The sequence below is a fragment of the Schistocerca cancellata genome, chromosome 6, assembly GCF_023864275.1.
Source record: "Schistocerca cancellata isolate TAMUIC-IGC-003103 chromosome 6, iqSchCanc2.1, whole genome shotgun sequence".
NCBI classification, from domain to species: Eukaryota; Metazoa; Arthropoda; class Insecta; order Orthoptera; family Acrididae; genus Schistocerca; species Schistocerca cancellata.
Window position 1 is genome coordinate 511,006,222 of NC_064631.1, and position 15,360 is coordinate 511,021,581.

General features: G+C 42.1%; 1 protein-coding gene across 2 annotated transcripts in view; it reads right to left on the reverse strand.

Annotated features, from left to right (window-relative positions):
• The window catches only part of LOC126190945 (NBAS subunit of NRZ tethering complex-like), a 410,919-nt gene that overhangs the window by 85,457 nt on the left and 310,102 nt on the right, over positions 1 to 15,360 (reverse strand). For both annotated transcript variants that reach the window (XM_049931590.1, XM_049931589.1), the window contains exons 32-33: positions 14,397 to 14,557; positions 14,135 to 14,316 (exon numbers count right to left, since the gene is read on the reverse strand). In XM_049931590.1, coding sequence (XP_049787547.1) covers positions 14,135 to 14,316; positions 14,397 to 14,557 — 343 coding nt within the window. The remainder of the gene's footprint in view (positions 1 to 14,134; positions 14,317 to 14,396; positions 14,558 to 15,360) is intronic.

A 15,360-nucleotide genomic window follows, 5' to 3' on the forward strand; every position in this document is an offset into this window, starting at 1 on the left:
ACTTGTATGAATATCAAGAGCTCAGATGGAAACCCAGTTCTAAGCAAAGAAGGGAAAGCAGAAAGGTGGAAGAAGTATATAGAGGGTCTATACAAGGGCGATGTACTTGAGGACAATATTATGGAAATGGAAGAGGATGTAGATGAAGATGAAAGGGGAGATACGATACTGCGTGAAGAGTTTGACAGAGCACTGAAAGACCTGAGTCGAAACAAGGCCCCCGGAGTAGACAACATTCCATTGGAACTACTGACGGCCTTGGGAGAGCCAGTCCTGACAAAACTCTACCATCTGGTGACCAAGATGTATGAAACAGGCAAAATACCCTCAGACTTCAAGAAGAATATAATAATTCCAATTCCAAAGAAAGCAGGTGTTGACAGATGTGAAAATTACCGAACAATCAGTTTAATAAGCCACAGCTGCAAAATACTAACATGAATACTTTGCAGACGAATGGAAAAACTAGTAGAAGCCGACCTTGGGGAAGATCAGTTTGGATTCCGTAGAAATACTGGAACACGTGAGGCAATACTGACCTTACGACTTATCTTAGAAGAAAGATTAAGGAAAGGCAAAGCTACGTTTCTAGCATTTGTAGACTTAGAGAAAGCTTTTGACAATGTTGACTGGAATACTCTTTTTCAAATTCTAAAGCTGGCAGGGGTTAAATACAGGGAGCGAAAGGCTATTTACAGTTTGTACAGAAACCAGATGGCAGTTATAAGAGTCGAGGGGTACGAAAGGGAAGCAGTGCTTGGGAAGGGAGTAAGACAGGGTTGTAGCCTCTCCCCGATGTTATTCAATCTCTATATTGAGCAAGCAGTAAAGGAAACAAAAGAAAAATTTGGAGTAGGTATTAAAATCCATGGAGAAGAAATAAAAACTTTGAGGTTTGCCGATGACATTGTAATTCTGTCAGAGACAGCAAAGGACTTGGAAGAGCAGTTGAACGGAATGGATAGTGTCTTGAAAGGAGGATATAAGATGAACATCAACAAAAGCAAAACGAGGATAATGGAATGTAGTCGAATTAAGTCGGGTGATGTTGAGGGTATTAGATTAGGAAATGAGACACTTAAAGTAGTAAAGGAGTTTTGCTATTTGGGGAGCAAAATAACTGATGATGGTCGAAGTAGAGAGGATATAAAATGTAGACTGGCAATGGCAAGGAAATCGTTTCTGAAGAAGAGAAATTTGTTAACATCGAGCATAGATTTAAGTGTCAGGAAGTCATTTCTGAAAGTATTTGTATGGAGTGTAGCCATGTATGGAAGTGAAACCTGGACGGTAAATAGTTTGGACAAGAAGAGAATAGAAGCTTTCGAAATGTGGTGCTACAGAAGAATGCTGAAGATTAGATGGTTAGATCACATAACTAATGAGGACGTATTGAATAGGATTGGGGAGAAGAGAAGTTTGTGGCACAACTTGACCAGAAGAAGGGATCGGTTGATAGGACATGTTCTGAGGCATCAAGGGATCACCAATTTAGCATTGGAGGGCAGCGTGAAGGGTAAAAATCGTAGAGGGAGACCAAGAGATCAATACACTAAGCAGATTCAGAAGGATGTAGGTTGCAGTAGGTACTGGGAGATGAAGAAGCTTGCACAGGATAGAGTAGCATGGAGAGCTGCATCAAACCAGTCTCAGGACTGAAGACCACAACAACAACAACAACAACGATACTAACATTGGCATCATAATCAATGCACACAACTGGCTCTTTTCACCAGAGTATGGTGCCATTATACATGAGATTATGCCAGTATCACATTGGTCTGGACAGTCATGGGCCATTTTGATCCAATGAGACACTAGGTAAATAATTGTACACCCAAACAGAGCCCTGCTAGCCTTACACAACTTGTAGCGGTTCTGCCTGCTTTTATTTCTTCGTTGTTTGTTGTCCTCGGTGACAACGTACTGCATTGCTACACTGGCTGAAAAATGGGTTGTGGATTCCGACACTGACTACTGTAAATAATGTAGCCAATAGCTCCACAGTTGCATTTCACAGTACTTTCATTTCACTGTTCACAACCCCCTAATAATACGGTTATTTGACCAGTGTACTATTGTTTAATCTTTGATAAGCGTCATTAATACGTTGCAGGCAAACATCCACATACTGCTGCAATAGTTTCCTGTTGAACATCTACAAGCAGTGAAACCCTAACCACAAAGTTCACAATTCTTGAAGAATAGAAAGGTATGTATTGAGGAGACTCAGTCATTGTTTTTACACATGGCCTAATTGTTTAACACTTATTCCACAGTTAAGTTGAAGCTTTGTTGTTGTTCTAACGAACACAGGTTTCTCGTCTGAAACTCTGTCATGGATTGACTGTCTTGGGACCAAAAATCAGGCCTTTATATATCATCACAGTAAGTGGTGCTGAAACTACACATTGTTTGAAGTTAAATTCACAGAAATTAGAATTAAAACTTAACTCATTAAATTAACTGAATAAATCGAAAAATTGTGTCTTTTAAACAGTTTCTTCTACTGCAAGAGTTAGGCCGAATTATTTGTTTCAATTGTGAAATTAACATACATAGTTAGGTAAACAATACTTTTGACAAAAATGTTAATTACTTTGGAATTAATTAAGGGCTGGCTTTGCTAACATGTTTTTGAATATAGCCAGATAGATACTTTAAGATTACTAGTATTTCGTCTTCCAAATGTTTATAATTAGTACAGAATTTATATTTGTTTATATGTCAACAATATAATTTAAGTTACGAAACAATTATTGATTTCACCCTATAACTAAAGATACTAACTACGAATAGTTGAAAAAAATTAGAAAATCAATTAATTTTATGTATTAGATCTGGTTTTATATCCTTTAAAACTGAGTGCCAACCTTTCTCTTTTATGAAAGTGCAGATTTATATTCACATATGCTAATGGTAAATAGTTAAAAGTAACAAAACAAATTTAAGGAGGCAGTTAGCAAAACAAGAGGGGAATTAGAATTATCCCAGCTTGCTTCGTCACAAACTGGGGAGTGGGAGCCACCCACACGTGGATCACTCACTTCTGTTCCATTTCAGCAGCCAACCGACCCACATGCATGTAACACACCATGAGACTGAAGTGTTCATTACTTTTTCATTTATTTTTTAAATAGAGGTTTGTGCCATTCTTATAATAAATGTGATTAAGCCAAGATCTCAATTGCCAGACATACAAAACATTTCACAGTCATGCTAAATGGTGTTTCTGAAGTGAGCACAGAGATTACAGTTACAAAAGAATGGCTGCACTCACTATTTACCAGCTAACGGAATCTGGATTTGCCAGATCCTTACCCAGCCATGTCAGACAGTGTTCCTTGAAGTGCACATCATCAGGCAGGACCCACGTGTCATGTAATATTTCAATTAATGAAGGACAATTAGGGGAAAATATTCATGTAGTCAGAAATTTTGTAGTTGTAGGAGGGAGTGTCATAAATAAAGTATTAAAAATCGCCACTGGTTCGGTATAAGTGTGGGGATGGGGGCCATTTAAAAGCCATTTTCTTATGTTTTTCTTGAATAACTTGAAAATCACAGCTTCTAGTCAAAATGTTTCCCAGAATAAAATTAAACTTCATTAAATTTCCTAAAAAAAAGTCCAATTCAGGACTAATAGACTCTGTGTTAAAAAGGATGAAAAAAAAAATCGCCTGTTATTAAAAATAGTGTTTTAATGTTATAAAATTATTTTTTATTTTTAACTGAAGTGGGTTAAGAGCAAATGTTAAATGTGTGTACCACGTCTAAGACCAGTAGAGCAGTATTAAGAGATAAATTGCATTTTGGGGGTGTAACTGGATAGAGGATGTGTGGTGGAGGTTAGAAGTGAGGGGACGTAGGTCGCTGGATTGTGGTCATGCACTTCCCTCCTTGAAGGGTCTGCAAACTGAAAAGTGAGCAGGCAATTACCCACACTGTGCACTCCACTACATCATAAGAAGCAGCTACAGAGTGTTTTACAAAATTATACTGAATTTCCACACCACATCTTATGAATCACTGGTGACGAAGTGCACAGACTTGCCTGAAGGATGTTAATTTATAACAAAGGGCATTAACACTAAATACAGATATAAGTTACTAATAATACTAATGAAAGAAAGGCATATGGACAGACTCGTAAAATTCTGCAGACTATTCTACACTTCCACAGGGGAAACTGATTCCTAGTCTTCTTGTACGGCAGCTACAATGTTCTTCATGTCCAGTTCTATTATGTGAGTAGTCAAAATAACTTCACTGTGCTCGTGTTTATATAATGGAATTTACAGTTTATTAAATGAGTACTGATTTGCAGGTGTTATATAAGTTTGTATGTAAAATAAGTTCCTGTAAACAATGGCTGAGAAGTAACCTATCTCTATTGCACGGGGAGACAATTTAAGGCTGGAAGAGCTGTCGCTGGGGTGTCACATTTGATACCCCTCATACTCTGAAAAGTACTCCAGTGAATTATAGTGGAGACAATGAAATCAACATTGATGAATACATATTAACAGCATGTTATGCTTCAGACAGGCTCCTCAGTGTGGTAGACAGTTGACAGCTCCAGCTGTCGAACTTTTTTTCATAATACTGAAGCTCACTTAACAACTGGAATTAGGCACTCATTTGATAAATTGAATGTAACTCCACTATATAAAGACAAGGTTGAGGGCAACAAGCACAAAGTGGTAGGGGAGCACCACTTAACATATCACGATGGCTAAAGAGACAGTGCCCAAAATGCAACCTAGCGAAAATGATCTTCTCGTGGTAAGGGGGGCGAGAGGAGGTCGTCCAAGCCACTGGGAGAGGCTTAATAACCCAGAGCTATTTCCCATGAAGGGAGGACCAGGGGTGATGTAAACATGACACCACCTGCTGACAGACAGTGACACAGATATCATCGAAGGCAATGTAAGAACTAGTGAGCTGAGGTACAAGGGCTGCAGGCCAATGTGACCAGGGATCTACATAATCATCACAGTGGCTCCATCAAAGGTGAGCAAGTGACAGCTTTTATGGACCCATTGCACTAAGGGATGGACAGTGTACAGTACACAGAGGCTTTGAAGGTAACTATGAGAGTTAGAGCAGCTGACGCAATTGAAAAGCTTGTGTCGCCAGATGTACTGTGTGGCATGATACAGGGCAAGCAGCTTTGCTGTAAATACTGATCAGTGTTCAGGATGCCAATACCGAGAAACGTTGGTGCCAACGACAAAGTCACACCCGACATTATGCTCAGTCTGAGAACCATCAGTGTACACAAAGGTACAACGTGAAGTTCTGTGTGGAGGTCGTGAAAACTGAACGTGATAGAGCATGGCTGGGTTAATGTCCTCAGGCAGTGAATGAATGCCAAGGTGAATATGGGCCGCAACATGAAGCCCATCAGAAAGTGGCAGGTAGCATGAAGTTAAGCTGCCAGAGCAAGAGCTGAAAGCAAACTCCAGAAGCTAACAGAGAAGAGCGACATGCCCCATACTGGCAATCAAAGGAGTCATAGAAGGAGGCATAGGATAGGTGGCCACGCATGGCAGACAAACGGCATGCATATCTGCTGAGGATGAAGTCACGGCAGTAGGACAGTGGTAGTTTGCCACTTTCTGTATACAGACTAAGAAGCAGGCTAGTGTAAAAAGGCATCAGTGGCCAAACAGATGCCATGATGGTGGATAGTATTGAGGGACAGACATGGGAAAAAAACCACCCATAGTCAAGTTTCTTAACGGACACGGGACCAAGACAAATGTAGGAGGGTGATTCGATATACTCCCCCCCCCAGGAAGTACCACTGAGGACACATAAGACTTGGAGAGACCGCATACAGTGGACCACCAGGTAAGACATGTGGCAGGACCAAGAAAGTTTCCTATCGAGCACGAGCCCCAGGAATTTTGTAGTGTCAACGAACAGAAGCGTATCAGGCCCAAGATGTAAAGACAGTGGAAGAAACAAATTGCGCTGCCAGAAATTTGTATAAACAGTTTTGTCAATGGAAAAATGAATGCCATTGTCAATGCTCCAAGAGTAAAGATGATCTAGACTTTGCTGAAGACGCCGCTCAATGAAACAAGATTCCTGGGAAACTGTAACAGATGGCAAAATCATCAACAAAATGGGAGCCCAAGATGCCTGGTGGGAAACAGCTCATTACAGAGTTCATGGAAATAGCAAAGAGGATGACACTGAGGACGGAACCCTGAGGCGCTCCGTTTTCCTGGATAAAGGCATCTGACAAGGCAGAAACCACATGTACTTTAAAAACTCAGTCTTTTGAAAATTCCTGCAGGAAACAGGGCATGTGGCCACGGAAGCCCCATGTGTGCAGAGTATGGATGACATCAATCCTCCAGCAGGTGTTGCAGGCTTTCTCCAAATTGAAAAACACGGCCACAGTCTGGGATTTCTGCAGAAAACCATTCATAACATGGGTGGACCCCCCATGAGATGCTCAACTGCAGAATGGCACTCTCAAAATCAACATTGTGCAGTGGTTAGTAAATTGCAAGACTCGAGCCACCATACCAGACGGGCATGAAGCATACATTCTGTCACTTTGCAAACACAGCTGGTGAGAGAAATGTGGGCAGTAGGTAGAAGGAAGGTGTTTGTCCTTACCGGGCTTAAGTATGGGTATGACAGTGGCTTCATGCCAGCATCTGGGAAACATGCCCTCTGGCCAGATGCAGTTGTAAGTATGAAGGAGAAAGTACTTGCCCACAAGAGAAAGACACTGCAATAACTGAATGTGAACACTGTCTGGCTCTGGGGTGGAGGATCAGGAAGAAGTGAGAGCATGATCTGTCTCCTTCACAGTAAAGGTGGCATTGTATTCAATATTTTGGGAAGAGAAGGGCATCACCCGGGCCTCCTCCATTCATTTCTGATGGAGGAAGGCATGGTGATAGTGGGAGGAGCTCAAAATTCCTGCAAAATGGTGGTGCAAGATGTTGGAGAAGTAATAGGATCCACTATGGCATAATTTGCTACTGTCACGCTGGAAACTGGAGAATGAACCTTGGTCCCAAAGACCTGTTGGAGGTTGGCCCACAAGACAGAAAATGGAGGGGAAATGTTAAAAGAACTAGTAAATTATGATGATGGTTTGAGGTGAGGGGTGCTTGACATAGGTGCAGTAGGGGTCAACAATTGGATGGTACAAGGGAAATGGTTGTTCAAGTTTGTGTCACTTGAGATGATGGGCAGTGCAGAAGGAGAGGTCCAAATGGGAAGAGGTGTGAGTGGAGTCTGAAAGGAATGTGTGTGTTCCCGTGTTAACACAGATGAGGTTAAGGTGATTGAGAAGATCAGCCAAGGGTCACCTCTCCGCAGATTCTGACCAAGCCCCAAAGGGGATGGTGTGCATTGAAGTCAGCAAGCAGCAGAAAGGAGTAAGAGAGTTGCCCAATAAGCTGGAGGAAGTCTGCCCTGATGACATTGAATGACAGAGGGATGTGAACGGTACGAAGGGAAAAGGTCAAGTGAGGAAGAGAAATGCGGACTGCAACAGCTTGAAGCTGGGTAGTCAGAGGGATGGGTTGACTGTGAACATCACCCCTGATGAGCAACATGACTCCCCCATGAGATGGAAAGCCATCTTTGAGGGGAAGGTCAAAGCAGAACGGAAAGAAATGCGAGAGCTCAAAGCAGTCGTGAGGATGCAATTTTGTTTCCTGGAGGCAGAGTATAAGTGGACGCTGCAATTCTAAGAGCAGCCATAAGTCCTCTTTGTTGGAGCAAAGGCTGCAAACATTCCATTGGAGGAGGGTCATGATGGGGAAAAAATGAAGGGACGTCACCTCAGCAGCTGCTGAGTGCCAGCCTTCAAAAATTCGCTGCTACGGGGCACAGGGACAGGAAGATCCTGCTCCTTAAGGTCTACAGAAGTGTCGGCATTCTTCTTTGGTCAGCCTGCGGAGTCCAGGGTAGAAAAATGGTTGGTTGTGGGCACTGGCAACACAGAGATCAGCCAGGCAAGGGTATCATGTGGCAACATCATCAAAGTGGATCTCCAAGTCGGCGAAGGAGAAGACCATTTCCCTTTGTTTGACTTCTGTGAGACTTTCCAGTTGGCAGAGGAAGACAGATGTTAGGTGGGTGGAGGAGTGGAGGAACTCTTCGTGGGAGTATTCCTTCTGTCCTTGCCAGCCTGCCAGTTTGTAGCAGGTGAGTTCGCCCCATGATGCAAAAGTTTGGTGGCTTGTTGCACAGCTGGAGGAGGAGATGTGGATGCTACCATGACACTGGGCAATTTCAAAACCGTGGTGCTAAATTTGAGGTTGCATGTCTGCGTGGCCATGCCCTTCATGGAGCAAGATGAAGCAAGAACAGCATTTTAGGTGCCAGATTGTAGAACACAGGATTTCCAACTACGCAAAAACTTGTGAGCGACCGGGTAAGGCACATTTTGCTTCACCCAGATTCTGGACAGCCTGCTCACTGAGATACACAGGACTATCTCGGGAGGAGATGGCATGGTTGCCATTGCAGTTGATACAGTGGGGAGATGGAGGCGGACAGCTGTCCTCGTTAGCACCACTACCACAATTTACACATTTGGCCGGGTGCCGACAGGACTCTTGGGTGTGGCTGCAAAGATGACACTGGTAGCAGTGCTTCAGGTTTGGCATGTATGCTTGTACTGTGATAACTTCGTAGCCTGCTTTGATCTCTGAGCAAAGAATCACTCCATCAAAAATGAGAAAAAAAGTGCATGTGGGCACTAAGGATGCATCTACTTTTTTCATCACCTGATGGGCTGCAATGACATCCTGATCAAAGAGGTACATTTGGATTTCTGCATCAGTCAGACCATCGAGCAGCCTGGTGTAAACAACACCACGGGAAGAATCCAACGTTCAATGGGCCTCAACACGAAAAGGATAGCCAGGAGGGGGTGGGGGTGGGGGGGAGAACAGCATGCAGATAGTTACATATTATCTGTATTCCATGTTGTGTTGATGCACTTTGTGGAAAATAAACACCATCCAGGCACGTAGGTGCAATGCATTACCAGTGATTCCTAAGGTTGTTGGGGGCCTGTGTAACTTTGTTAAACACCCTGTAGTTACTTCTTGTGATATAGTGGGTTGGATAAAGAGGTGAATCACCTACTTGCTCCTCAGTCTGCAGGCCTATGAAGGAGGTAAGTGCATGACCATAATTTGGTGAACTACATTTGCTCACACTTCTATCATCCAGCCCGACCCCTCCATCGTGTTACACCCACAGAACAAAATTCATCCTTCAATATGTCTCTATTGCACTTATAAATTTTATATTTGATCTTTACCCACTTTATTTAACTATGCACATTAATCCTATACCACAAAAACTCTATTTTCAATAACAATATTATGAATAGGAAAGTTGTTACTCACTATATAGCAGAGATGCTGAGTCACAGATAGGAAAAAAAAAGGACTGTCACAAATAAAGCTTTCAGCCAGTAAGGCCTTCGTCAATCATAGAACACACACACACACACACACACACACACACGCACACACACGCACACACCCGCGCACACGCGCGCACACACACGCGCACACACACAACTGCCGTCTCAAGCAACTGAAGCCATACTGTGAGTAGCAGCAACAGTCACCAGTGCAAACACAACTCACACACATGACTGGTGTCTCAGGCAACTGAAGCCATACTGTGAGTAGCAGCACCAGTCACCAGTGCATGATGGAAGTGGTGACCAAGTGTGGGTAAGAAGGAGACTGAGGCAGGGAGGGGCAAGGTTAGTAGGGTAGGGGTGACGGACAGTGACGTGCTGCATGTTAGATGGAGAGCTGGCGAGAGGTGGGGAGAAGGGGGGGGGGGGGAGGAGTAAAAAGGCTGGCTTCAATGCTCGAATGAGGGCTGAATAGTGCCAAAATGGAAACAGGGAAGGGGCTGGATGGTGAGGACAATGACTAACGAAGGTTGAAGTGAGTAGGGTTATAGGAACATACGATATATTGCAGGGGAAGTTCACATCTGCACAATTCAGAAAAGCTGGTGTTGGTGGGAAGGATCCTTATGGCACAGGATGTGAAGCAATCATTGAAATGAAGTATGTCACGTTTGGCAGAATGCTCAGCAACATGGTGGTCCACTTGTTTCTTGGCCACAGTTTGTAGGCAGACTTTCATGTGGACAGACAGCTTGCTCGTTGTCATGCCCACATAGAATGCAACACAGTGGTTGCAGATGAGCTTGTAGATCACGTGACTGGTTTCACAGGTAGCCCTGCCTTTGATGGGATAGAAGATGTTCGTGACTAGTTTCACAGGTAGCCCTGCTTTTGATGGGATAGAAGATGTTCGTGACTGGACTGGAGTAGGTGTGGTGGGACGATGTATGGGACAGGTCTTATATCTAGGTCTATTACAGGGTTATGAGCCCTGAGATAAGGGGTTGGGAGCAGCGGTTGTGTAGGGACAGTCGAGTATATTGTGTAGGTTCAGTGGATGGGGGAATACTACTGTGGGAGGGGTGGGAAGGATAGTGGGCAGGACATTTCTCATTTCAGGGCACAATGAGAGGTAGTCGAAATCTGGGTGGAATAATGTGCATCTTACCATCCCCTGCAACACAGAAAATATGCAGAGGTGGCAAAAGTCATGGGATAGCGATATGCACCTATATCTATATATGTACATATATATATATATATATGTGTGTGTGTGTGTGTGTGTGTGTGTGTGTGCACCAGTATCAGGCATACAAGGTATAAAAGGGCAGTCCACTGATGGAGCTGTTATTTATACTCAGGTGATTCATATAAAAAGGAGTCCAATGTGATTACGGCCACAAGAGGGGAATTAACAGACTTTTAATGCAAAATAGCAGTTGGAGCTAGATGCAGGGGACATGCCATTTTGGTAATTGTTAGGGAGTTCAATATTCCAAAACTCACAGTGTCAAGAGTATGCTGAAAATACCAAATTTCAGGCATTATCTCTCACCACAGACAATGTAGTGGCTGATGGCCTTCACTTAACGATGGAGAACAGTGGCATCTGTGTAGAGTTGCCAGTGTTAACAGACAAGCCACACTGCATGAAATAACCACAGAAACCAATGTGGGATGTACGAGGAATGTATCCAGTAGGGCAGTGCGGTGAACGTTGGCGTTAATGAGCCATGAAGCCAATGACCAATGCAAGTGCCTTTGCTACAGCATGACATTGTCTGCCATGCCTCTCATAGACTCATGACCATATCAGTTGGACCCGCAATAACTGGAAAACTGTGGCCTGGTCAGATGACTTCTGATTTCAGTTGGTAAGAGCTGATGTAGGGTTCAAGTGTGGTGCAGACCCCATGAAGCCATGGATCTAAGTTGCCAACAAGGCACTGTGCAAGCTGGTGGTGGATCCATAATGGTGTGTGCTGTATTTATATGGAACTGAACTGATCATTGACTGGAAATGGTTATGTTTGTTACCTGGACACCATTTGCAGCTGTTCATTGACTTCATATTCCCAAACAATGATGGAATTTATGGATGACAATGCAATATATCAGTGTGCAACTATTGTTCATGATTGGTTAGAGGAACATTCTGGATGAAATGATTTGGCCACACATATCACACGACATGAGTCCCGTCAAACATTTATGTGGCATATCCAAGAGTCAGTTTGTGCACAAAATCCTGCACCAGTAACACTTTTGCAATTATGGGTGGCTATAGAGGCAGTGTGGTTAAATATTTCTGCAAGGGACTTCCAACGACATCTTGAGTCCATGTCACATCGAACTGCTGCACTATGCTCATCAAAAGGAAGTCTGACAACATTAGGAGGTATCCTAAGAGTTTTGTCACCTCAGTGTATTAGTCCTAGAGAAAAAGTTCACAGGAGCTTTTTGTAGGAGATTTAATATAGTTAAATTTTGTACTGGGAAACATTTTTGATATAAGTAATCATTTCTGAGCTATTGAAGAAATTCTTTATAAATTGAACTTTATACAATCCTCCACCTCCACCACCACCACCACCACCACCACCACCACCCCTACCACCTCACTCACTCACTCACTCACCATTAGTAGAGAATTTTAGCACGTTGTTCGTGATACTCCCTCCTACCACTGTACATAAATTTGTGACATGATTTTTGCCACTATTCAACCTTATTTGGTCTCCAGTGACTGGGCTATAAAGCTTATTGAATGCCATGGGTGAAGCAAACCTTACACCATTGTGGTTCTAAAGTGAACCCTAGCTGCCCAGTTGTCCAAGAACTGAAAATTAATTTTGGCATTTCTAACAGTACTATCACACTTTGTTTTAGTTAAACCCAAAATCATTTTTAATGTAGTAAGTTTTCCTTCTCCTGTTTAAGCAGTGGAGCTTAATTAGAAAATTACTTTGATGAATACAATCAGAAGCTTTGGAAATGTATAAAAATACATCATAGAATGTTTCTAGTCTTCTAGAGTTTCGGTTACTGACATTATGAAACTAGCTGGTGTTGTCCTAGTGTACCTATCCTTTCTAAAAAGGAAGGAAGGAAGATTGGGCTTAACATCCTGTCAACACTGCGGTCATTAGAGATGGAGAACAAGCTCAGTTTGTCTCAAGAATGGGGAAGGAAATCGGCCATGCTCTTCAAGCTGGGACTGGATGCTTATGGTGAATGTCTTTGTGTTTTACACAGTGCCCGGGTTTCTCCCAGAGAACATGGCGCATGGTGACACCCACTGGTCATATCCCCTTCTGCACTAGATGACTGGAACGCCTCCACTGCAGGATTTTGCTGGAAACTAGTTAACACTTTCTTCGGTTTCTTGGTTGAGGAAAGAGCCCAGTTCCACTTCCTTATGTTTAAGGTGAGCATCGTTTGTCTGATCTCTAGAAACTTGTCTCCAATGCCTGCTGTTGGCTGCGTTTGCAGCAGCCTGACGCTAGCATTCCGCATGGTTTTTCTATTTTTTTTAGTCGTGCTGCACTCCCCCATCTTAGATTTAATGTGTCTTTGAATAGGTCTGTGGCACATGTTCAACTCTCCCCCAGGGGAAATTGGTTTACATCTAGAGTAAACTATTATTTTTTTATTTATTTATTTATTTATTTATTTTTTTGCTCATGCTGAGTTCCACTTTCTTTAGTGGCACTGACTTGTTTCTTGCAGACAGTCAACCTTTTTTTACTCCTTAGATACCACAACCACTTTTAGGAGAAATAAGTGGAATATTTTATATGATGCTTAAATGGTGCTTGCCTTTGTTAAATTATATGTAAAACTGTGCTAAAAAGAATTCCATAAGGACAACTGAAGTGCTTGAGACCCTCCAATTTGAACATTAATCTAATAAAAGCCCATTTGTATACAATGGGTTGTGGACACTAATTTGACGGCTGTTTCAGTGTTTATTCAGATTGTGGTGATATTTGTTCTACACTTAAGATACTAATAATTCTTGATCCTTGGCTGATTGTAATTTCAACTTTAGGTGTACCTCATTTGGATCAGTTAACTATACCTGCCAAGGCTTAAGCGAGTTAACATTCAGTGGCGCTTTAATCTTAAATTAATATTAGTTATTGGATTTCTTTTAGAGGTGGAGCAAAGGTTTTGGTTTGATTTAACCTGTTTACTGCTTAAGAGCCTTTGCTGTGTTGTTGTTGTGCATTAACTATCTTCTCTTGGACTGAAGGCGCATGGGGACTGGGTTCTGAGGTCTACGTCTGGAGTCTGCTGCGTCATCTGCAGGTTTGTGCCCTGACCTGACATGGGGATGCTCTATTACTGTACTGCAATTTTCAGGTGATGGTGTGTCTAAACTGTTTAACTTCTGATATTTCACGTTTAAAGCCTTTTCTTAAGGGCGAAAGCTCAAGTTAATTGTGTTTTATTTTTTTTAAGTTGAGCCTTGCATCTTCTTGTTTTTGAGGGAAATAAATTGTTGTTGGTTAATAAATTGTTTTACAGAGTACTTAGTAACAAATGATGTCCAATAGTTTTCCCCAACATTTCCTCTAGGACCTGTTGGTTGGTGTCTTCCTAAGATACAAGTGCCTGTAAACTGTACAATCCTAAAAGCTTTATTTATTATTACTTCAAATGCTTACAAGCCTTTTTTTTTCAAATATGCTGGCAACTGAGTATGCTCACCTGGAAAAATTCAGTAGCTGCCCATGCTCCATATATTGCTCCAGGTTGTACGGTGCAGTTCATCGACACTGGTAGGCTCTTTAAAAGTTTCACTAGTAATCCAACATTCTCTTTCCGCATGGCTGGCCTTACAGCATCCAAAAACTTATTTGGTGTTTCCACCAGCAGTTTGTAGTCAATTGCTGAAGCAAAATTTGCGATTGTTACTATAAAAATCTGCAAATAGTTCAGATAAGATTTGATTTAATGTCAAAGTAACTACCTGGTGAAGTTGCCTTTATTTTTTTCAAAAGCTTGATGTGATCTTTTGGCAAGAGGCAATGGAAAAATTTATTTTCAGCCACTGATGAGAGGACAGTATAATACAAAACAAGCATATTGTGCTGTGTTCCTCCAATGCTTGGATACACATAGTTTTGAAACCTGGAATAAATTAGACTGGAGTCTTATTTCATAATCAGGAATGGAAGGATGATAACTACAAATCAGAGAAGTTACAGATAAATCATTATCCTCATTTAAAGCAAAGACACTGACCCTATTGGCTACAGAACAAAAAATAAATAGCCAATCCTCTACTGAAAAAAGTAATTACATTAACAAGCAGATGGCTTTGCTGAAATTTCACATTTTGCCAAAATATGATTAGCATTACAATTGTTGAATATAAATGAATTTCAATATTGTCGCAGAAGAAGCTGAGTAACACCGTGGTGTAGCTGTTATGATACCTGTTGCATGGAACGCCGTGAGTTCAAAACTCACTGGACTGTACAATTTTAATTTCTATATTCGGTTCGAGTACATTCTAGAAGTATCCACAAATGTCAAGAATCATTGTAATGTAATGTTCTGTAGCTGTATATATAATGTATGTGTTCTGGCTGGAGGCAGTTCACTCCGTGCCCTTATATGTGCAAGCGCTGAATAAACCTTTGTTAAGTGAAGTTAGTGTTCATCATTCATCTAGTTACACCTTCTTCTACATGACATTATTCTGGTGGAGACACTGGGTATTGGAACTTGTGATAGCGCACATTATCGACGACACTGTGGCTCCAATCAGACCGCAACAGAGCTGACAATATAATCATATTCAACAGATCACAATCTATCGGAGACAGAAAAGGAAGAAGACATTACGATGACAGCAACAGTGTGCCACCACATGAGACATCCTTCTGGGTTCTCTGCTGACAATGGCCAAGATCCAAACAAGTGGCTGA